A 25,523-nucleotide genomic window follows, 5' to 3' on the forward strand; every position below is an offset into this window, starting at 1 on the left:
GGAGAGGCCACAACAGGGAGAGGCCCGCGTACCGCAAAAAAAAAAAAAAAAAAAAAAGATATTCATTGCAGAATGGAATCAGATAGAACTCATATACTTGGTAGCTCCCATAACAAAAACCCAAATGGAAGCCTAAGAACTTGTTAGTTGTCCATGGGTGGTTGAGAGGATAAGTTGTTCAGAGATACTGTGTCCTGGGCAATTGAAATGAGCAACCTGGCTTTTAGCAGGTGGGCTCCCCGCAGGTGGGCTGGCAGCAGCAGTTGGGCAGCAGCAGGACTGTCCACATTAGGATGGGAGGCAGCAGGAGGTCTGGGCATGGTGCAGCTGGCAGCAGCATGGGGGGTCGCAGCTCACCACACAGCAGGGAGGCAGGCAGGTGCCCTCCACGCGGCAGTCAGGTCGGCACCACCTGGTGCGGCAGCTCACAGCTCCGCTGCCTCCCTCCTGGCCACAGCCAATGCTACCAGCAATGCCACAGCCAGTCTCACAGCCACTGGTCCGGCAGCAGTTGGTGTGGCAGAAGGTTGGCTGGCAACGCCTGGTCTGGCAGCAGGTTGGCTGACAGCAGCTGGAGCCACAGGTCCCACCAGTGGAACAGATGGGAAATCCACAGAAGCTAGTGGAGCAGCAGGCCATGGTGTCAGGAGTTAGGTTGGGAGTTGACTTGTTAAGAGAAGTTTCTGAGTTTTGGCTGCACTTTCTGCATCTGGCCTTTTATATATCGTGTAGAGCCGTGTATTTCCCTAACATTTAGCCTTTTTCCTTGATACCATAGCAAAGTCAGTCTCTGACTGGCTAATACCTGAGCTGTTAAGGTTATAAATAGCATTTTCAATAGACAGCTTTGGTCATTGTTCAATTAAATCTCATTATGTTTCTTCTTTGCCCTTTGGATCAAGCCAAAGCTCATTATGGAAGTCACATGATAGTCTAGACTTGGGCCAACCATTGCCCTGGCTTGCTTTGTCATAAATGTCCTTTGACAACCTTTAGGCAGAGTTTATCTAAACTGAACATTCTCTTCCTAACTGGTCATTCAATTAAGGATCATGATTTCGTAAACAATTTGTCTTGACTTGGAATGGCTACCATTAGTGTCATCAAAACATGAGCTATCACCTGATTCATCAACATCAGAAGAAGTATGCTTTTCTATGTTCCATTTGTGCAAGTTGCAGGATCCTCAGAACTCTAACAAGTATTTTTGTTATCAATGTACATATTCCCAACTGAAACCCTTAATGACTTTTCTTGTAGATTGTTTCCTGACTCTACTAAATTGAAAATAATATGCTAGTAATAAATACACATTTTAATAAGTCAAACAGTAGGCAGGCATATAAAGAAAAGTTAATGTTCTTCCTCCTTTTCCCAAAACATACACATCCCTTCCAAGACTAGTACTTCAGAGATAATCAATATTAATACTTTTGGTGCACGTACTTTGACACATTTCTCCCTGCTTTTGCAAACATAAACCAGTGTATGTACACACATATTGTCTTGCTTAGTAAAGTTGGGGTTTCCTATACCTATTTATTTTTAAAATTTTTAATTGTAATAAAATACACATAACATAAAATTTACCATCTTAACCATTTTTAAGTGTACAGTTCACTAGTGTTAAGCATATTCACATTGTTGTGCAATCAATCTCCAGAACTCTTTTTGTCTTACACAACTGAAACTCTATATCCATTAAACAACCACTCTCCCATTCTCCCCTCCCCAAGCTCTTGGCAATCATCATTCTAGTGTGTGTTCTGATGAATTTGACTGCTCTTTGTACCTCCTATAAGTTGATTCATACAGTATTTATCTTTTTGTGACTGGCTTATTTCACTTAGCATAATGTCCTCGAGATTCATCCACATTGTAGAATATGACAGAATTTCCCTCCATTTTAAGTCTGAATAAGATTCCATTGTATGCTTATTCCACAATTTGTTTATCCATTCATCCCTCAATGACACTTGGGTTGCTGCCCCCTTTTAGCGTTTTGCAATTAGTCCTGCCAGGAACATGAGTATACAAATACCTCTTCCAGACCATGCTGTCAATTCTTTTGGGTATATACCTAGGAGTAGAACTGCTGGATCATATGGTAATTCTATTTTTGATTTTTTGAGTAACTGCCATATGGTTTCCCATAGTGGGTGTATCATTTTACATTCCCACCAGCAGTGCACAAGGGTTCCAATTTTTCCATGTCCTTGCCAACACTTTGAGTTTTTTGAGAGTAGCCATTCAAATGGATGTGAGGTGGTATGTCACTATGGTTTTGATTTGCATTTTCCTGATACTGAGCATCTTTTCATGTGTTTTTTGGCCATTTGTATATCTTCTTTGGAGATATGTCCATTCATGTCCTTTGCCCAGTTTTTTGTTGTTGTTGTTTTTGAATTGTTGTTCTTGTTTTGTTGTTGAGTTGTAGGAGTTCTTTATACATTGTGGAATATTAACCCCTCATCAGATATATGATTTGCAAATACCTTCTCCCATACAGTAGATTGCCTTTTCATTTTGTTAATTGTGCCCTTTGATGCAGAGAAGTTTTTAATTTTGATGTAGTTCAGTTTGTCTGTTTTTTAACTTTCATTGTCTATTCTTTTGGTGTCATATCCAAGAAATCATTACCAAATCCAATATCATGAAGATTTTCCTCTATGTTTTCTTTTATGAGTTTTATAGTTTTAGCTTTTATATTTAAGTCTTTGATCTATTTTGAGTTAATTTTCGTAGATGTTTTAAGATAAGGGTCCAACTTCATTTTTTTGCATGTGGACATCTGATTTTCCCAACACCATTTGTTGAAAAGATTGTCCTTTCCTATTGAATGGTCTTGGCACCTCTGTTGAAAATCTTTTGACCGTATATGTGAGGGTTATTTCTGGGCTCTCTATTCTATTCCATATTTGTCTATATGTCTGCTTTTATGTCAGTACCATGCTGTTTTGATTACTGTAGCTTTGTAGTGTAGTTTGAAATCAGAGCATGAAATGCCTCCAGCTTTGTTCTTCTTTCTCAAGATTGCTTTGGCTATTCAGGGCCTTTTGTGGTTCCATACAAATTTTAGGATTGTTTGTTATATCCTGGAAAATGCCATTGGAATTTTGATAAGCATTGCATTGAATCTGTAGATTACTTTAGGTAGTATGAACATTTTAACAATAGTAATTCTTCCAGCCATGAGCATGGAATACCTTTCCCTCAATAAACCCTCAAATTTTTTTAGTTTTATGCTTTTTTATGCTTTTTATGGGGATTAACCTCCCCTGGATTTGATCATATATCCTAACATGGTATAAGAAGAGTACCATGGGATATCAAAGTCAGATTAGAATCTTTTCTGCGACATTCAGTGAAGAAAAAGAGATATGTTTGCCGTACCAAATATGTATAATTTATTAGACCTTGGTATATTATTCCCCTTTCATAGGAAGTGAAAGTTGCAAGATGGTGGAGTTTAGGAGATGAATGTGTCTGAGAAGGACAGATGGTTCTTCCTCAGCTTTGGCAGCATTGAGCCGTGGAGAGGAGGCTTGCTGAAGGTCAATCCCAAGGCAAACTTGTTTTCCCATTTCTTGGGTCAAATTTGTATTTTGGTGGCCTTAGTGGAGAGATCAAGATCTTTCTAGTATTGAATGGAATCAGATAAGTCTATGAAGTCCAAATATTTGGTAACCCCTCAAAAAATGTCAATTAAAGTTCAAGAACTTGTTAGCGTCCAGGGGTGGTTGAAGTTGGATTGAGTTGGAAGTTGAACTTTCAAGTTGAAAATCAGCAACCTGGATTTTGGCAGGTGGGCTGCCAGCAAGTGGGCTCCCAGCAGGTGGGCTGGCAGCAGCAGGCTAGGCAGCAGTAGGATTGTCCACAGTAGGATGGGAGGCAGCAGGAGGTCTGGGCATGGTGCAGCTGGCAGCAGCATGGGGAATGCAGCTCACCACACAGCAGGGAGGCAGGCAGGTGCGCTCCACGAGGCAGTCAGGTCAGCACCACCTGGTGCAGCAGCTTACAGCTCCCCTGCCTCCCTCCTGGCCACAGCCAATGCTACCAGCAATGCCACAGCCAGTCTCACAGCCAATAGTTTGGCAGCAGCTGGTCTGGCTGCAGGTTGATTGGCAGCAGCTGGAGCCACAGGTCCCACCAGTGGAGCAGGAGGGAAATCCATAGAAGCTAGTGGAACAGTAGACCATGGTGTCAGGAGCTGGGCTAAGAGCTGGGCTGCTTGGAGAAGTTTCTGAGTTGGGTCTGCTTGTTCCACTCGGGCTTTTTATAGGCCTTGGTTAGTTCTTGTGTTTGTGACAGACAGCATTTTTATCTTATGACTCTTTAAACAGGCTTTTCAGGGCCCTCTGATTGTTCAAACACTGAGTTATTTTAAATATATCTCCAAACTGGGTTTTCCTTACTGCTCAGCTAATACTCACCAAATGTGTTTATCCTTGGTAGAAATATTGATGTTTCATTTTCAAACAATGCTGTAATTTCTCTTCAAGTCTCAGCCTTTGTTTTGCACTTGTGATCACATCACTTGTCACTCACAAAACAATGTGACTATGGGGTCATATTCATCAAAACTTCAGTCTCCAGAATAAAATTATTAACCATTGATTGTCCTTCATGTAAGGGTATTTCTCTATTTTTTTAGATTGTTAAGATTATAGTTTCGGGACTTCCCTGGCAGTCCAGTGGTTAAGACTTCACCTTCCAATGCAGGGGGTCCAGGTTCGATCCCTGGTCGGGGAGCTAAGATTCCACATGCCTCGCGGTTAAAAAAACCAAGACATAAAACAAAGCAATATCGTAACAAATTCAATAAAGACTTTAAAAAATGGTCCACATCAAGAAAATCTTAAAAAAAAAAGATTATAGTTTCTATAATCAGCCAGATAAAACTCTGATAAACTCCACAGTCACAGGAATTCATAGATCCTTTCAGAAATTAAATCTCTCCAATTTCTATAATCTCTCTTGAACTTCACACATTCAGACATGAGGAAACATTTATCACTGAGGAGGGTATATGGAATAAAACCTACTCCATTCCAATTTACTGTGGATATTTTGTTAGCACAAATTTAAAAGAAGGGCTAAAATTCATATCCAGTAGTTAGGGAAAAAAATCAGAAAAAGTTTTAAGTGTAATTGACATTTCTCTATGAAGGATAAAAATCACTTCTATGTGGATTATCTGGAAAGCTTTATTTCTCGAAGGTGGGATTCATTTTATGTAACTACAACTTGTTTCCTATGAAAGGATGATATTAGACCACAGAGCATGACAATTGAATTTATGAAGGAGAACCCATAAAGAAGCAGGAATTAGGAAATACTTTCTCTAGATCACAGTCTTATAAGGCAGGTTAGGCAATGCGTGATCAAATATCATTCAATAGGTGTAAGTGCAAAGAGATTACGATAAATTTCAGCAAAAAAAAAAATGGAAACAATTCCTGGTGATTTCTAAAAGAAAGAATGTGATTTTCCATTAAAAGTTTAGGGTTACATGGAAGAAAAAGAAAAAAGTGGTGGCCAAAAGAATACATTATTGCTACTTGTGGTAGGTTTATTCTTGCATTCCAATCATGAATAGAAGCACATAGTTAGCTTTTATGAGGTGGAGGTGTTGGTTTGTACAGTGATAGAATTACATTAAAGAGTGACTGCTGTCAGTGTCAATAAGAGATGTTCATGTCATATGGTAACCATGACTGCAGGTATGAACTTGAAAGATGGTTAGGGGAATCACTGAATGTTGGAGATCAAAAACTTGATAAATCATCTAGTCCAACCATTTAATTTTATAGGTGTAGAAACTGACATTCTTTTTATAAAGGGCACGTGGTTATTAAATACTATTATGCACACTAAAGGATTATGTAGAAGGCAAGACCCAATCTGCCTGCCTCATATCTTGCTCTAGTGCACAAATCAGCATAGTACAAATACGTCAGATTAATCAAGGAAGAGAGTTGAACATAGAACCATTCAGCCTCAAAGTTCTAAGTTGGAACATCGATATTGTAGTGTGGACCACTTTTAATTTCCTCTCAACATCAGTTGATGTTAGAATACTACTGAGTTTAGGATTGGCTGCCCTTTGGAGAGATTAGTGACTTGCTCCATTCACACAACGAGTATATAGCCAGAAGAGGTGGGTATAAAACGCCTATCCCTCATTCCTAGATCAGTTCATTTTATTTTATACCATGTTGCTTTCCAGGATCAACTAAAGTTAGTAAAACTCTTTGTCTTCTCTGTTTTTTTCCTAATATTTCATAATAGTTCAAGAATAGAAATATTAGTGGTAGGCAGAATACACTATAGAACTGTGGTTTTAAACACACAGTAAATAAGCATAAATATTTTAAAATTCTAAGTGTCTTCAGACCAGAAGAGTTTCCCATAGAGCTGCAATTCCTAATTATTTTATTCCTAGTTGTTTCTTGTTTCCTATATTCAGATTGGTTAATACTCCTTCTGGATGTCTATATCTGCCACCCTCTTTGTGTCTTCTTTATTCCATGGTCATCATCTTAGTTAGCTCTTATTGTGTATCACTTGGATCAGGGCAATGGCCTCTTAAATTGTTTCTGTATAGTCATTATATGTTTAGCCCTCGGGCTTTTGTTTTTATAAGCATCTACCATAGGAATCATCCCTATGCCCTACTCCTGTCATGCCATTCCCCTGCCCTAAGGCTTTCAACCGTTCTTCGTACTTATTGCATAAACGGCGTACTCCTTTGGCTAGTATTCAAAGCACACAAATTTTCCAGATTTATCTCCCATATATGTACTCTACATATATCCAGTGCTCCCAGTCAAACCATCTCTGAACAACCTCCCTCTATATACCTTTGTGAATACTGTTTCCATTATTGAAAATGCCACATTCCCTCAGATCTGCACACCTAAATCTATATAAAATGTTAGCTTCTTTTTCAATCTTTCTTGTTCTCCCCAATCAACAGTAAATTCTCCGTTGACACCATAGAGTGTGTTGTACTTTTTACATATTCTAATTTTTAGTTGAGTTGTTGTAAATTTGATTCACCTCCCTAGAAATTTCATGAACAGGGGAACATTTTTAACTCAATTTTAATTTCTATCGTATACCATACAGTCTGTGGCTTGCAGATGGTAGGCAATCGGTGGATTTTTGTTACGTTTATATTTAATGAAAAAAATTTAGAATAAATAAGTAAACCCAAGGCTGTGTTTGCTAGGCCAAAAAAGAGAAGTTTATTAGAAAACAAACACGCTGCAAGACTTAAGATCTAAGAAGGAAAGAAGGAAGTTGTTACTGTTACTTGAGAACAGTCCAAGCCTTAATAGATGAGTCTGGATCTCCATTCAACTCCTGCTTGATTTGGGGGTATTGATGGCTGAGAGGAGGTTTGTTAGGTAGAGAAAGGGGGGTAGAACTTTTTCAGAAGGTTGCTTGCTGGCTCTCCACAGTCGGTGCACTGCTGAGCAGCAGTCGGAAGTCCTGCAGGTGGTGTGGCAGGGGGCCGGCTGGCAGCAGGGGTGGCGGCAGCACGGGGACTGCACAGAGACGGGCTGGCAACAGGTGGTGGCCCAGCAGCAGGGGCGGCAGACCACGGCCTGGCAGGACGTGGGGCAGCAGGTGACGCGGCAGCAGCAGGCTGCACGGGGCACCGCAGACTGGGCGGCGGCAGGGCTCACGTATGGGGCGCGTGCAGCGGGGCACGCAGGTCAAGGGATGGCACACAGTGGTCTGGCAGGACACTGGGCGGCAGCAGCGGGGGTCGTGGCAGCAGCGGGGCTGGAAGCAGCCTCCGGCGCAGCCCGGGGAGGAGGAGATGGGGCCGCAGCACGAGCCGGTCATGGCGGTGTCTGGGGCTGAGTTGGCTTGAGCTGGTGAGAGGAGTTGAGTGTTCTCAGGTGTGAATGTCTTCCTCCCGCTCCGGGCCCTTTATATACCCTGGCCAGCTGCTGATGACCACTCTCGTTTATCTTTTGGCCAATTAAGTAGACATTCGTTTTGACTAATGATTGCATTGCTGGTGAAATACTCATGATCTCCTTAAAGAACATGTGTTACATCCCTAAATATGGATGTATTCATGCTGTTCATCATCAAAATCTAAGCACTCCTCTGGGCCATTTGAAGTGATAGCAGCTCTTGATGCTTATTTTGAGTAGATGGCACCTGACAAATCCAGGACAAAAGGGTCCTAAAGGGGCTGCATTTTTAAAGAAATTAAACATATAAGGGTTTCTAGAGCACTGACTAGATCCTATCCCTGACCCCCAAGAGATCCCCTGAAACATCTACATGTGAATCAGACAGGTGTCAGACACAATCTTTTGTGTGCATTCCTTGGGAAAACATTTATGTTTCACTTGATGTATAGTGAAATGTACATGCCTTGAATAGCGCTGCAACTCATATACTTGTATTGGAAAAGCAAAAGTTTATTTTCATGAACTAAGTGAGTATTAGAATAAAATATCCAAGTCTGCCATCCATTTTTTTTCTTTTTCTTTTTTCCAGCACATGTTGTGGCATCTCCGATCTGGCTGGTCACAGAATATTGATTTTCTCTGAGGAATGTCACTTTTTATACTAGCCTTTCTTGTGTATCTGATATGGAATCGTGTAATGAGAAGTTTTTTCTTACCATACCTTGACATGGGTGCTACAACGATGAAGTGATAAGACAGAGGTTTTTTTTCCATCACAGATGTAGAAAACAACTTTATGGTCCCAAAAGGGGAAAGGTGGGGAGGGATAAATTGGAACATTGGGATTGACATGTACACACTACTATATATTAAATAGATAACTAATAAGGACCTACTGTATAGCACAGGGAACTCTACTCAATACTCTGTAATGACCTGTATGGGAAAAGAATCTAAAAAAGAGTGCATATATGTATATGTATAACTGATTCACTTTGCTGTACAGCAGAAACTAACACAACGTTGAAAATGAACTGTACTCCAATAAAAATTAATTTCAAAAAAAGACAGGATTTTTCAGCAAACAGTGTACACGTATATGATACACTGTTCAAAGCAGTGGATTGGGGAGGTAACACAGCTGTTCTGTGACGGCATGGCTAGAAGTGTGATTGATGGACATGCTTCTTTGGGAATCATTGCCACAGGCAGTTGAGGAATTGCATGGGGAAAACGGTCTCATTACTTTTCAGCTTTATTCCTTCTATGATTCACCAGACAGGGTTTTGGATCCGTTTAGGATCATTTCCATCATTCAAAAGAATGTGCCTCAGGCCCCAGGAGCTAAGGCTCCCCAAATGGAATGTCAAACATGTCAAAAAGTGCCCAAGTCCATGGGCACTTGTGATTTTTTCAAAGCGGTAACCAGAGCCTAGATTTTAAAAACTTGTATATTCTGCTCTCTTTTCTCTTTCTTTTCCCCAGCTTTACTGAGATATAATTGACGTATAACATTGTGTCATTTTAGGTGCACATTGTGATGGTTTGATACACATGTATATTGCAAAATCTTTACCACAAAAAGGTTAGTTAACAGATCCTTCACCTTACATAACTATCATTTTGTTGTTGTTATGATGAGAACATTAAAGCTCTACTTTCATAGCATCTTTTGAGTAGACAGCATACAGTTGACCAGTGCACAACATGGGTTTGACTGCACAGGTCCACTTATAAGCAAATGTTTTTCAGTAGTAAATACTACAGCGCCACACGACCTGAGGTTGGTTTCATCATGGATAGGGAGGAAATGCAAGTACAGAGAAACCATAGATACAGAATCTCGGATATGGAGGGCAGAGGGTCGGTGCCCCTAACCCCAGAGTAGTTCAAAGGTCAACTATAGTATTGTTAACATAATCACCATGCTGTACATTAGCTCCTCAGAATTCATTCATCTCATAACTGAAAGTTTGTATCTTTTGACTAACATCTCCCCATTTCTCCTACCCCTCAGCCCCTGGCAACTACCTTTCTAGTCTATGTTTCTTTGAGTTTGATGGTTTTAATTCCACGTGTAAGTGAGATCATATGATATTTATCTTTCTCTGTTTGACTTATGTCACTCAGCATAATGCCTTCAAGGTCCATCCATGTGATCACAAAAGGCAGAATTTCCTTCTTTTTATGGATGAATTATATATAGAAAACATTGTGTTTATCCATTCATCTGTTGTAGGACGTTTAGCTTGTTTCAATGTCTTGGCAGTTGTGAATAATGCTCTCATGAGCATGGGAGTGCAGATATCTCTTTGAGGTAGTGATTTCATCTCTTTTGGATGTATTCCAAGAAGTGGGATTACCAGATCATAGGGTAGTTCTATTTTTAAATTTTTGAAGAACCTTCATACTGTTTTCCGTAGTAGCTGTACCAATTTACATTCCTACCAACAGTGCACCAGGGTTCCCTTTTCTCCACATCCTCACCAGCATTTGTTATCTCTTGTCTTCTTGATAATACCCATTCTAACAGGTGTGAGGTGATATCACATTGTGGTTTTGATTTGCGTCTCGCTGGTGATTAGTGATGTTGAACACCTTTTCATGTACTTGTTGACCATCTCTATGTCTTCTTTGAAAAAATGTTTACAAATCCTCTACCCGTTTGTTAAGTGAATTGGTTTTTGGTTTTGTCTTGTTTTGTTTTGTTTTGGTGTTACTTAGGAGTTCCTTAATTTTTTGGATATTAACTGCTTATCAGATATATAGTTTGCAAATATTTTCGCCCATTCGGTGGGTTGCCTTTTTATTTTGTTGATGATTTCTTTTGCTCTGTAGAAGCTTTTCAGTTGGACGTAGTTCCATTTGCTGGCTTTTGCATTTATTGCTAGCGCTTTGCTCTTTTTAAGCCACATTGTCTCATAATCAATTTTTCCTGTTGCTCGAGTGGGACATCTTCCTAATCATCCCATTTTGTGCAAGGAGATCCTCTTTGGAGGTTCACCTCAGTTAAGAAGACGAATTTCTCTACTCCAAACACTTCTGAGCCAAAATTGTTCCAAAATGATTTTTCTCTCTCTTTTATAAAGATCCACGAAGATGAAGAGCTCACTAGCCCTTCAGTAGGCAATTCTGGTGTTTATTCAGTCTAAGACACTCATCCTACCCCACGCCCAATTTCATATCCAGGCAGAGATAATATGTGTCATGTGTGAACAATTCATGCCACCAAACTCTGTGATTTGACACTGGTGGCAAGTCATATGCTATTTTCTGATGCCACTTATCCTAAAACCAGACAACACTCATTGAATACTTTACCACTTACTATGTGTCCTTGGGTCTTGGGGGATAATAAAGATATGTAATCAATGTTGTTGTGAAGATTAAGTGAGCTAATGAGTGTGAAGCACTAAGAACAGTGCCTGGCACTTAGTGTCTTATATTTGTTAAGTTGATAAATATATTTTAATAGGTCATGTTACACTGGTGCCTTATAAACTCCAAATTTTGAACTCAGAACAAAGATGATATCTCCCATATCTCCTTTCCACTTTACAGATGGGAAAAGTCACTTGCCTCATGTCAAAGAGTTAATAATTGATAGAGCTGGGTCCAATACCCAGCACCAGATGGTCTGACTCCTGAGCCAGGACATTTTTATTTAGATTTTACCGAAAGCAGAAATAACTCTGGTGACTGAGTTTGGGGAAGGTGTGCAATTTGAGTTGTTTGTCTGCCAATGGCAATAATAATACCTTGTACATGCAGGTCACTTTTCTACCTAAAACAGCAGTTCCAAACTCCATTTCCCGCATACCAACGAAAAATAGCAGCTGGTTTTAATGACTCAAGAAAATGAAGGGAGACTCTCATTGCCTTAGGGCTCTGGTCTGCTGCTGAGCAGTTCATTCCGTCATGTTTCCTGACCCTATCATAGGACATTTAAAAGGAGGTTCACCTACAATATTTTTTCCTCCATGTCATGGAAATGGCAGTCTAGCTTGGTCTCATTTACCTGGTGTCGCAGGTTGTATTTTCCAAAAATGGCCACAGCAGTAGCTATAGTCCTGCTTACTCTCCAGAGACTTGCCAAGCAAATTCCTCTCTTTTCGAATCTGAGCTGGGGCTTGTGACTGCACTACTGTCCTGCTCTGAGGACAGCAGAAGGGATGATACATGACTTCCTGTTCAGGTCATTAGAAGGACATAACTTCTTCCTGGTTCTCTGGCTCTGCTCACTCTGAAGAAAGCCTGCCACCATGCCCAAATTAGTCCATGCAGAGAGACCACATGGAGAAAAATTCAGCTCACCCAGCTGACAGGCAGCGCGAACTTCCAGATGAGTGAAGAAGCGTTCAGATGATTCTAGATCCCCCAGCCTTTGAGTCTTCTAGGTCATGCACCAGACATCATGGAGTATCTTTGTCTGAATTCCCGATCCACAGAATCTATGAATACAATAAGTACTTGTTTTAAACCATTAACTTTTGGTGTAATTAGTTACACAACTTTAGCAACTGGAAAACCTATACCCCCCAAAAAGACTAAAAAACACTCTGCAAATACAGAAGGGACATTTTTGTTGCCTCCAAACTCTGGATCAATGAAGTTCCTGATTAGAGCCTCATAAGGAAATCATATACTTATAGTCCTAGGGATTTGAGTAACTGAGCAATGAGGTTGTAACCCGCTGATCCAACCAGTTAATGGGTTTTGTAAGGCAAAGATGGAGCTGAAGAGATTCAATATCAAAGTGCTAGCTGAAAGCAGAAGGATTTAATAAAGAGAAGAAAAGAAACCAGGCATTCCTAGAAGCCATGATGGGTATAATAGATATGAGTGTAGTCCTCCAAAGTGGGAGCCATATCTTCTGAAGAAGAACTGAACAATAAAGAGGATCTCCAGATATTTGCTGGGAAAAGACCTGAGATTGGCTCTGGGTGGAAAATAATATTTTGTGACGAGAGCCATCTTCTTGTGTTAGGTCCTAGAAGATCTCACAGGGCAGGGGGATCCTGTGAAGAGGCTGCCAGACTTGTTTCATGATTGAGAGGGATAAGCTGAGGGTTTATCATTTACTGAGCTACCACAAGTATTAAACTTGATATTTTCTCATCATTTGTAATTCATAATCTTGCCATAATAAAAGGTTTTATTATCCCCATTTTACAGATGAGGAGATAGAGGCTAAGGGAGATGAACTAATTTGCTCCAAGTTGCACCGTTAGCCAACACTTTACCACGCTTCAAACACTAGGTTGTTTGTACCACACTCGCTGGTGCCCTGTGCTCCCTGCTTCCACAAGGCTGGGGAGAGAACATGTGTCTATGAAGCCTTGAACATGAAAGCAAATTACTTGGTGCTTTCACAATTTTCATCTCACTTTTCTATCAGTAGTTGGGACTTTGCAGGGGAGAATGAAGACTAAGAGTTACATCTGGAAGTTAAAGTGGACCTTTATTTCAACAAGATTTATTGAGTACTTACTGTGTGTTAAGTACAATGCCAGGTGCTGGCACTATAGAAATGAACAAGATATTCAAGTTCCCCCACCCTTATTGTACTTAGTGGAATACAAACAGGAGATGAAATGTATACACCAGAAGTGAGGATGATGAGCTGAGGAAGAGTGGTTCAAGAGGATTCCATGTAGGCAGGATTGTATCTGGCTGACCCAAACTGGGAAAGAAAGAAAGAAGGAAAGGAAAAGAAAGAAAGAAAGAGAGAGAGAGAAGGAAAGAAAGAAAGAAAAAGAAAGAAAGAAAGAAAGAAAAAGAAAGAAAGAAGAGAAGAAGAAAGAAGGAAAGGAAGGAAGGAAGAAAGAGAGAAAGGGAGGAAGGGAGGAATTCCATAGTGATACCATGAATCAACTTAACATGTAAACACAGCAGGGGTGATATTAAAAGAAGAATTTGGGTACAGATGTTCCTCAACAATGTATATGCAAAAACAATGGACACTGACTGGTTGGAATATATCAAGTAATTTTCTCAAAAACCTGCAGTTAGTAGGTCAAGAACATGCATGATGCCAATACTCATCTGTCTGATTTCAGTCCCCATGGTCCAACCTCTCCTGTCTTCTTCTGCAATGGAAAATATATGGATGAACATAGGAGGAGTGATGCACAGATGACCTCTCACTCTGTGGGCATGCTCTATAGCCTTCCTGACCAGACACAGAGAACTGGTGATGCATTGAATATACAAATCACAAAATGGGCACATATGCAAGGAAAAGGGATGAAAGGACGTCCAAATCTCTGGGTATTGCACGGGGGAATCTCAGTATAACTAAAACAGAGTAGAAAGTTCCTAAGCATCCAGGTAAATCACTCTGAAATTGATTTTAACAATGAGGAGGACCTGCTAAGCAAAATTAATGATGATAAACTTGCTACAGACAGACTATTTTAACTTTGTGATAACCAGTCAAGAAAATCGCTTGCCTGACTGGCACTGTGTTCTAAAGAGCAAAAACATAATTGCCATGTTTAGAGGAAAAGGAATGTGATTTCCTGACAAGGGGCACAGAAATAAACGGCAGAGTTATTAAGGGTAGGAAAAAACTCAGAAATGCCATTCTGATTGTACAGTCAAGATGCTTCTGATGGAAAAACAGTTCAGGGGGCCTAGAGTAAGTGTAACCTGAAATATGGAGAAACTCTTTAAAAGAGCTTCCCAAGGATGGAACAGACCAACCCTGGGCGTATGAATTTTTGATTACTGGACATTCAAGCCCTGGAACTGACAACCACTTGGCAGAAAGTTTATCAGGATTCCTTTCATGCTTGAGATGCTTTGAGGTCCCTAAACACTCTCTGCCTTGACCCAGCCTTATTTGATTGGCTGGTTCCTGACATGTTATCATTCTCTGAAGTTCATAAGCATTCAGCCACATAATGCTGGGACTTCCCTGGTGACACAGTGGTTAAGAATCTGCCTGCCAATGCAGGGGACGCGGGTTCAAGCCCTGGTCCGGGAAGATCCCACATGCCGCGGAGCAACTAAGCCCGTGGGCCACTACTACTGAGCCCACATGCCGCGGAGCAACTAAGCCCGTGAGCCACTACTACTGAGCCTGCGCTCTAGAGCCCACGAGCCACAACTACTGAGCCCACGTGCCACAACTACTGAAGCCCGCGTGCCTACAGCCCGTGCTCCGCAACAAGAGAAGCCGCCGCAGTGAGAAGCCCGCACACCACAAAGAAGAGTAGCTCCCGCTCACCGCAACTAGAGAAAGCCCACACGCAGCGACAAAGACCCAAAGCAGCCAAAAATAAATAAATAAATAAATTTTAAAAACAAACAAACACATAACGCTTGAAAGAAAATATACACACTGTCACGATAATGGTCATTCCCTTGGAGGGTGGGAGAAAGGCTATTTCCCAAAAGGCAATCAGGGCAGAATTCACAGCTTTGATAAAGTTATCAGGGACTGGCCTTGAACCTGCAGACTCTGGGAGACCCGATTTTGCTTAATACTAAGCGTGAAGCCATCTCTTGGAGCAGACTCATGTTAGCCAAGCCCATAAAGCAAGGACACCTGTTTATGAACTTACAGGAGAATTAACTGCAACAGGAACTTCTCAACCACCACACGAGCAAGGAATCAGCGCAGGAAGTTAAAGGAACTAAATGTCAGATAGCATTTGACGCATTCATTTCGCAATAGGTCTCAGCGGTGGAACCCGAAAACTCAGTCCCACGACTAACTCTCCATCTCCCCTGAGCAGTGCTTGGCTGGGCACTGCCAACGTTTGCTTGACTTAACTCTGAGAGTCCGGTGTTCACCAACACTCAGTTAAGTTTCACATTTCTTATATCTTCAATCAGATCTGAACCAATTCCTCAGACTTTGAAGATATCCTTCTTTTTGACTTTACATAATTTGATTTTGCTCCTTTTTAGTGTAGATTCCGACTCTTGGGTGGTATCTCACTGTGGTCCCCACTGGTCATGCATCCACATTCACACACTGCATTGTGAGCACCCATGATGTAATTTACGTTTTGGCTCATTTCTACCATAATATCTGTTGGCTATTTATAAAATTTCTAATTGTATTTTGAGATGACTTAGGGTTTATTTACCTTTGCCTTCCCTTCCAAGATTTAAAAAAATAATAATAAAAAGAATCCTCAGTGACATAGAGTTATCATCAGAATATTGCATTGACTCTTATTTTTGTGTGTCTTTGTTCACCAGGTTATAATCCAACATCTCCAGCTTGTTATGAGTGACACAACATTGTATTCCTCCCTCCCTCCTGTGAATTACTCTAGTGATTACACTATAGTTAATTTACTCTTATGATTTGGATGGGATTTGAAAGGCTTTGTATCCCTAGGTTAGGCACTCTGGTGCAATGTAATGCTGTTAAGGAAAGAACAGGGGTTAATTTCAGAAAACCAGTCTCAGTTTCTGTTTCCTTTATTCAAAGTAGAGAACACTCAGCTCTTTCATAGCTGGAGACCTTCTCCTTGGAACCTCTAGTACATGGTTCAGGAAGTGTACCTCGGGATTTTTCTTGTGTATGTGCTCGAATTGAGAATGAATGTTACATCTCCAAGCCCACACTCTGGACTAGATTTGATTTAATTTAAGGAGAATGGGAGAACTCTTAGACATGACAACAAAAGAAGCTATTTCAAAGTCAAATTAGTCACCAAAGAAGGAGAAATCTTACCTGCTAGGAAGTAACTTACATAGCAAATACGGGATTAAGAATTGGAAGTAAAATTATAATAATTCTCACTTCAGTAAACAAATACAGATATTATTCTGGGAAAATAAAGGGTATTCTACAACAGGAGAAATTTAGAATATTAAGAATTGTTGGTTGTAATTGATCAGAGAGATGTTCACAACATTTCAGTTTCTTTATGTAGCCCCATCTTAGGTGGTGTGAACTAAAAATGCCACCCGCCATATCAGTAAACAAAGGATGTTGCAGCCATCAAGCCACTATGACCACCCCGGACCGTGAGCTCTGAGGAAACTCAGGATGGAGACAAACCAGCAACCCACTGCCAAGCCCTCAGCCACTGCGGCCACCTACCAATCGTGCACCCTGAGAAAACTCAGGATAAATAGGCATAGGACGCTGGCCCCAGATAGCTGAGGTGCATACCGAAGGAATGATTTCAGTGAGCCCAGACTCTTGCATCTTCCCACACATAGAAAAGCACTAATATTGAGCTGCATTAGCTCTTTCTATATTTAGGAGATTAATCCCTTGTCGGTTGCTTCATTTGCAAATATTTTCTCCCATTCTAAGGGTTGTCTTTTCGTTTTGTACAGTATATGATATCACTTATATGTGGAATCTTAAAAAAAAGGGTACAAATGAACTTATCTACAAAACAGAAATAGAGTTACAGACGTAGAAAACAAACTTATGGTTACCATGGGGTGAGGGATGGGGGAGGGATAAATTGAAAGATTGGGATTGACATATACACACTACTATCTATAAAATATTAATAGGTAACTAATAAGGACCTACTGTATAGCTCAGGGAACTCTACTCAGTACTCTGTAGTGACCTATACGGGAAAAGAATCTAAAAAAGAGTGGATATATATATATGGATAACTGATTCACTTTGCTGTACTACACCTGAAACTAACACAGCATTGTAAATCAACTATATTCCAATAAAAAATGTTAAAAGGGCTTCCCTGGTGGCGCAGTGGTTGAGAATCCGCCTGCTGATGCAAGGGACACGGGTTCATGCCCCGGTCCGGGAGGATCCCACATGCCGCGGAGCGGCTGGGCCCATGAGCCATGGCCACTGAGCCTGCGCATCTGGAGCCTGTGCTCCTCAACGGAAATTTAAAAAAGAAAGGGGCTTCCCTGGTGGCGCAGTGGTTGGGGGCCCGCCTGCCGATGCGGTGGGCGCGGGTTCGTGCCCCGGTCAGGGAGGATCCCACATGCCGTGGAGCCTGCGCGTCTGGAGCCTGTGCTCCGCGGCGGGAGAGGCCACGGCAGTGAGAGGCCCACGTAATGCAAAAAAATAAATAAATAAAAAATAAAAATAAAAAAGAAAGAAAAGCACTGAATTCCTTAATTTGAGATATCCTTTTAATTTTAACAGTAATCTTTTGATGTTCTGAATATCTGGTCTTTGTTGCAAAAACTCCTATATATCCTGGCTCTCCCCCTCACCTCTTCGGAGCAGTCTCTCAGGTAACTCTGAGTCCTAGGCTTAAGTCCTCAGTTTTGTCCGCTGAATAAAACATATTGCTCAACTTTTAGGTTGTGCATTTTTCTTCAGTTGACAGTGGTTAGAGATCCCTTGCAAATGACGACAAGATCTACTTTCCCAATGAGATTCCAGTTCAGTCTTTTAATCTAATCTATTTTTAAAAACCATATCCTCCAGGCTGACTGTTCAGGCCCTAGTAACTGCAATTGCTCAATATTTCTACATAACAATGTTTTCCCCAGTTGCTTCATTATTCTTATATCCTTTTTCCTACCTTTCATGATAACTTTGAATAATCTTTGTAGCTACAATAGGGCCTTCCTGTTTAATCTCCTAATAATCTCTATTCATTTTAAAAAGCTCTAACTGATATGAGCCCTGAGTCCTTTAAACATTTCCATTAAGAAAGCATTTTACAATGTTTACAAAGCACTTCCAATCTCTCACCATATCCTGTGACCAGAGGCCAGATGGATAATCTTATTTGGATTATGAAGGTCATCTGAGGGGGTGTCTGCAACATAGGACAAAATAACTGAGCCAGGTTTCATGTGTTGATGTCTCTGATCAGTTGCAGATTTTAATCAGAATTGTCCTTTCATTCTCATTTAGTAGTTCTCCATCCACCCACTCTATTAGATTCAGGCAATATTGGGGAGCCTTATGGTTAGAAGACTAATTCTTGGGTTTTTGGTTCTTTTTGTCATGAAGCTGAGCTCCCAATAATTCACTGAAGCTGAGCTCCCAATAATTCGTTCATGAGGATGGACTAAATTAAGTGGAATTTAAAAGGCTCAATTTATCAATCTGACACAGTTGCAAACATGGGCATGTTTCATAAAGGATATCATGGTTCAAACATAAGCCTTTTGCCTTTGATCCTCAAATCCCTTGAGCATTTAGTATTTGTGCCATCCATACACCCCTCTCCCTTTTCCTGGACCTCTGGTACCTTGGATCTCCAGTCTCTTGTCTGAGCTGCCCAAGGCTTCAATGCTCCTTGACTTCTGCCAGTTCTACCAGACTCATAAATCAAACCCACAATTCAGGTCACTCTCATCTTTTATCTTCAAGCTATCCCATCACCTAGAATTTATGGAAAGATCTAAAGAGTATATTTTTTAAATGTCTATTTACAAATGTTCATAGAAACAGGGCCCTGGCACGTCCTGCCCAGTCTCAAAACTGACACAACAAACTCTTCCCAACCTCTCCTAAAATCTCTCAATTAGAGGCCTTCATAGGAGGAGTAGAATCCTGTGTTATCTCTCCCCAGGACTTCTCATTTGAGGACCCTTGATTTAAGGCACCAACATGGACTATTATCAGACTCTTCCTCCATGCCCAAACCATAGATCAAGAAAGTCTAAATTGTATGGAGAGTGTAAACTTGATAAGGAAAGCATGCATACTTCACCTCTCCTTTATTATTGTTGTGTTTACAATGGTTGTAACTGTCCCTGGCCAGAAAGCCTTCAGACCCTCCTTCTAAACAAAAGCATTCCTTACCCAAGATAAGGGTATAATGAAAAACCAAGCTCTTTAGCCTCATTCAGATTCTTGCTTGATTAAGATTGGAAAGAGACAAATTTTAAATGATCTTCTACCTCTTAAGGTTGATTTCCAGCAAAGTTAACCCAGTTCTCCCTAAGCATTCCCTTTTAATTGCCCGACAGTAGCAAATATAGCAAAGCATAAATATACTTAATATAGAAAACAAGCAACTTAAGTAAGACCTCTCCCCCAAAAAAGGATTTTTCTCCACACAAATAGGTGATTTTAAGATGCAGTAAAATTTCATTTGAGATCCATTGGTAAAATTATGATTATAACTTAAGGAAAGAAGACTTCTCAATATTACTTATGTATGTAAAGGATAATATTTGAACATAAGGGTGTAGAAAGAAAATGGGAAAGAGGGGTTAATAGCTCCAAATGGGTGTTAACAGTATGGAGAAAATTTAGTTTCTCTAAATGAGTTCTAGTTTTAGACTAGACAAATTACTTAGACAAATTACTCCTCAAGTACTAAGATATCTTCCGTGTGAGAACACTGAACCCTTGTTGGTGATATTTGAAAATTTGAAAATTCATGGAGAATCTAAGACATGAAGAGAGTAGATGGATATCAGTATCAGAGGTAATTTTCATACCATCTGAGCTGACCAAAACAAGAAACAGACTCTCTTAGGAAGTAGTGAGTGTCCCAGAGTTTGCAATCTACATACCAGGATTTGAATTATATGAGCTGTTTTTCTTGCTGACTCTTAGTAACTTACAATGTCCATGAAGGCTTCAAACAATCTCTCTCTCAGCTATTGCTCAGTTCCCTGTTATACAGTAGGGAATTTATCATTATTGTTGTTGTTGTTTTGTAATAACATTTATAACATTTTCTGTGTTTCAAATTATTGTCTTCATTCTATTTAGTGCCTGAACAGCTACTTTCCCCTCTTTCTCTTTGCTCTAAACTGGTAAATATTAACTTCCTTTGCACAGATATGTCCTAAAAAAAAGGTGCACCTGGTGCATCCATGCCAGCTGGACCTCCTTGCATTGAGAGACATACTCTTCCTTCCCCCTGTTTCCTGATAGTTCAGTTCAGTGGCATCAACTCCTCTTCCAGTGGTTTGAGATACATGTAAAACAGGCTACTTACATTTATTCCTCGGGTGAAATAATACATTATCAGGGAAATAACAGGATTTGATTTAAGAAAACACATGTTAGTCTTCATTGCCCTTGTCAAAAAGTTGGGCTTTATGGCCACTAGTGATAGTTTGGGTTTAGCTAATGAGTGTCGTTAGAAATTGGATAGGCATAAGATTCCCCATCCCCGTCATCCACCCTGCTGATTGTCTTAATAATTGATTAATTTTTCCACCTTTAAAATGTCTTTCTTTTACTCTACTTTGTTGTGCTTATATTTGTTTTCTACCCTCTATGGTCATTTGAATGATCTTCTTTGCAACTAAGCCATTTCCCAATTTATCACCTAATAAATTCTACTCATCCTGCATGTCCTTTAGTGACCTAGATTGTGTGTACAGTGTGTCTTTCACAAGCCTTTAGATTTGGAGAATATTTTCTATTTTACAAATTTCTTCCACTCTATTCCTGCACACAAAGACAAGAGACCAAATTTGAAGACACTGGACAAGGATTATGGATCCCACTCTGAGCTGCCTTAGAGTATAAGTAAGGATCCCATCTAAAGAGCAACTTTCTGATTTTGTTTGTAACAGCTCTAGACTATATATCATAAAGTCACTATCATCAAATATTTCTCCAGCTCCAGCTAAGTTCAGGGCCCTGCCCAAAAGTTTCTGAGAAAGTAGATTATAAGAGGAAATTTACTTCCTGATGTCATTGGACTATTGTTATAAGATGAACCCAGTTATATGGGCAAACTGAAGAGATCAACAAAAATAACACCAAATGTCATACATCACACAGATGGGAAAATTCTACGTGTTTGTTTGGGACTCATCTTTTAGGCTCCTTACATGTATGTTTTGGGCCTTTTGTGTGTCTCAGACATTGCCTTCCATTCTATTTTCTTTATTCATAGCCACTGGGATGACTCCCTATGGATCTTTGATTTCAAAATTGACCTTTATGAAGCTGCCTCAATCATCATACAGATTCTTTTGCCCCCTCTCTTTATCAAAGTCCATTATGGCAATCTCACATCTGGGATTATGAAGATAAGATAAAAAATAAAGAGTTTTTGCTCTTCAAGAATGGAATTGCTCAGGACAAGTCTGACGTGTACCCTAGTTATTCAACAGATATCAAAAGAAACAGAAAAATGGCCGGCAACATTTCATTCTAAAAGACACTGGTAGAAAGAATGGCTTAAGTTGTCTTAATTCTTTAAAAAACGTTTTCCTGAGTGTGATTATTATCTTAATGCCTTTTAAAATACTTTCCAGTATATAAAGATACCAGAGAGAGTTATAAGGAGATGTGTATTAGGATTTGACTGAAAAAGGCCAAGAAGGGAATATGCTAGTTTGAACCATAAGAAATTTTCATTTTTGTAGATCAAAAATAATTGATAATGTGCAAATGAATATCTGAGGAATGACAGAAGTGGCCCTTACAGGAGGACAGATGCCACAACATTCGAATTCCAGCAAAATTCTTGGTGGGGGCTAACTTAAATTATAGTAATTTAATTAGACAGAAAGGTTCATGAACTGGGCATTAAATAGAAATGGTACCCACCCATGAGAAAAATGAAGGAAGCTCCAGATGCTCACAAAGGAAAAAAATAGAAAACACATGGAAAGATATGTTTTTTATTAAATGATTATAGGCACAGTAGGATGCCATCAAACAAGACAAAAGTCTGTTACTTTGTGTGGATAATCTGGTGTTTGTGCTTGAGATACAGAAATCAATGTTCCTTTTTATTTTTCTTCCATCTTTCAAATAAGGAAAGAAACCCAGCCATCTGTAAAGGGAAAGAGAAACCCAAGATTAGGGCGTAATAAACAGAAACCAGTAGTTTACCTCAGGGGAGCAGGATGTGCGGGGAGTTTGGGTGAACCAGGACTTTCCATTTTTTGTTCATACATTGTTTTCTACCTCAAGCATGTGTTTTTGTTTGTTTGTTTGTTCGTTTGTTTGTTTTTGCCACACAGCTTATGGGATCTCAGTCCCCCAACCAGGGATTGAACCCAGGCCACAGCAATGAAAGCCCAGAATCCTAACCAATAAACCACCAGGGAACTCCCGAGTTATTTTTACAATAAAAGAAAAACGAAGATTGTAAAATTTCCTTCCTAATTAAATGGGAAAACCTGCAACAGTGAGAGAGAGAGAAGAGAGAAAGAGAATGAGAGTTTAACTCTTTTGTATTTAAATAAGGAAATCAAACCTCATTTCAAAATAACACCAAGAAGCTTAAATGAAGGAAACTCCTCAGTGTGATACTGCAAAAAAAATGTTCACAGGATGCATTTGCAGCCACCCCTCACCCAACTCATGATCTATGAGCTGTCAACATTGTCAGCAGCTGGCAATGAAAATCCAGGCTTGTAAAAGTGGTCTGTTCCCCTTAGTTCAAGCTGAGACCCTGAAAGAGATGATAAGATCTGAGATCTCCCTGTGGAATGTAGCACAAAGAATGTGAAAGTTATGCTAGAAAGACTCTTATCTGGTGCCTGTCTTTTCAGACAATGGGAAATAATCGAATTGAAAAAATAACAAAACATTTACAAGGACAAATAGATTTTACAAATGCCTAGGTTCTCAAAATAAACTCACGCTGTTGTATACTATGCACATTATGTCCCAGAGCACTCAGAGACTGGAAGTAAACCACACATTGATTTTTTTTTTTTAAGTGGGAGAAGGAAGGATTTATTACTTGCAGCAAGTAAGGAGAACACAGAGGATCTTTCCCAAAACAGTCTTTACACGTTGATTTTGAGGAATCTTTGAGAAGAAGAGATGCTGAATGTGTTGAGACAAGCAAATGCCATTCCATTTTCAAGTTTCTGCAAATCATAGAATGGGTTGTTCAAAAGACCTTTTGTGGACCCCTAGAAAAAGAACATGGGACCACTTAGGCCAAGTCATGTCAAATAATTTAACTTTTTATTTTTGCCAGATTAGTTGATCACTGAAATTCAGTAAGAAATGAATCTAGATTTCAGCAGGACAATTAAAAAGGACTCTCATAATAGCTTATGAAGAGAATGTGGAAATATAGACCGAATTCAATGAAAATTGCCAAGACACGTCTCATTTCCAATGATAGCATCTCACTTCATCCAATAATAATAAACACTTGACCCCAAATTCAAGCTGAGACCCTGGATAAAAGATGGGCTAGAGGGGCAGTTGGACAGACTGCCCCTCTGTCTGTGGAGCAGATCCACCAGGTAGTCTTTTCTGCAGATACTCAAAGCACCTGGAGTTTGCTAAGGAGGAAGCACGATGGCTAACTTGGACTCAAATGAAAGAGCCATGTATCTCAAGTTGATGTTAAATCTGAGCTTGAAGAACTCCCTCTTGCATACGATGACAGTAAAGATATAGGTATGACTGGAGGAGGAATATGAACTTAGGAACAGGCGTGCAAAGACAGGAAAGGGGGTATCAACACAGGGACCAAGAAACCATTTGAGGAGTGATGGAAATGACCCCTGCAGGAAGACACATGCCACTATACTAAAAAGGGACTTAGCCATTCAGATCCCAGCAAATTTCCTGGTGGGGCTGAGATATCTAACTTAAAGAATAGTACTTAATTATATCATCAGGCAAACATGACCTTGGGGGAAATATGGGCTCTAACTCAGAAAAGGAGTATGACCATTTCACATCCCGAGCTGGTTAAAAAGCAGCTAGATCTTGAATTAGGCTCTGATGATGTACCTTTCAAAAGAATATTGAATAATTGGAAAGTGCTTTGAGGAGAGCAGCTATCCTGAGGGTAGAACCAGAATTCAAATCACATAACGAAGAACATCAGTTCTGAGTGGTGGGTTCAGTTCCAGACCACCACAATAAGGCAAATATTGCTATACAGCGAGCCACACAAATGTTTGGTTTCCCAGTGCACATAAAAGTTATGCTTACGCTATACCGTAGTCTATTAAGTGTACAATAGCATTATGTCTAAAAATGTAAATATCATAATTTTAAAATATATTATTACTAAAAAATGCTAACCATGATCTGAGCCTTCAGCAAGTCATAATCTTTTTGCTGGTGGAGGCTCTCGCCTTGATATTGATGGCTGCTGACTGATCAGAATGGTGGTTGCTTGATGCTTGGGGTGGCAGTAGCAATTTCTCAAAATAAAACAACAGGACTTCCCTGGTGGCACAGAGGTTAAGAATCTGCCTGTCAATGCAGGGGACACGGGTTCGAGCCCTGGTACGGGAAGATCCCACATGCCGCGGAGCAACTAAGCCCATGCACCACAACTACTGAAGCCCGCGCACCTGGAGCCTGTGCACTGCAACAAAGAGAAGCCACCGCAATGAGAGGCATGCGCACGGCAACGAAGAGTAGCCCCTAATGGCCGCAACTAGAGAAAGCCCGCACGCAGCAACAATGACCCAATGCATATACTCCAATAAAGATGTTAGAAAAGAAAAAAAAAAAGACCCAATGCAGCCAAAAATAAATTAATTAACTTATTTATTTATAATAAAATAAAACAACAATGATCTTTGCCATATCAATTGACTCTTTCTTTCCTGAACGATTTCTCTATAGCATGCAATGCTATTTACAGAATTTTACCCACCACAGCACTTCTTTCAAAACTGGAGTCAATCCTCTCAAAGCCTGCTGCTGCTTTATCAACTAAGTGTATGTAATAGTCTAAATCCTTTGTTGTCATTTCA

At 40.1% G+C, this 25,523-nt stretch overlaps 2 protein-coding genes across 4 annotated transcripts; both read right to left on the bottom strand.

The window, feature by feature from the left end:
- Positions 1–288: 288 nt before the first annotated feature.
- LOC102992393 (keratin-associated protein 1-3-like) lies at positions 289–4,199 on the bottom strand. 3 transcript variants are annotated; one of them, XM_024130163.3, is made up of 2 exons: positions 4,090–4,199; positions 289–637 (listed from the first exon to the last, which is right to left on the bottom strand). In XM_024130163.3, the coding sequence occupies exons 1-2, from the start codon at positions 4,197–4,199 to the stop codon at positions 289–291; spliced, it is 459 nt and encodes a 152-aa protein (XP_023985931.1). The 3 variants fall into 3 exon arrangements, with proteins under 3 accessions (XP_023985931.1, XP_023985932.1, XP_023985930.1); XM_024130164.3 differs by having other exon boundaries at positions 289–624; positions 4,077–4,199; XM_024130162.3 differs by having other exon boundaries at positions 289–642; positions 4,065–4,199.
- A 3,162-nt stretch (positions 4,200–7,361) lies between these two features.
- LOC102996853 (keratin-associated protein 2-3-like) lies at positions 7,362–7,857 on the bottom strand. Its single transcript, XM_024130171.2, is given in 2 exon segments — positions 7,362–7,650; positions 7,652–7,857. Coding segments are annotated over 2 exon segments (495 nt in total).
- Between the last annotated feature and the right edge of the window lie 17,666 nt (positions 7,858–25,523).

Source organism: Physeter macrocephalus, chromosome 14, assembly GCF_002837175.3.
Source record: "Physeter macrocephalus isolate SW-GA chromosome 14, ASM283717v5, whole genome shotgun sequence".
Lineage (NCBI taxonomy): Eukaryota > Metazoa > Chordata > Mammalia > Artiodactyla > Physeteridae > Physeter > Physeter macrocephalus.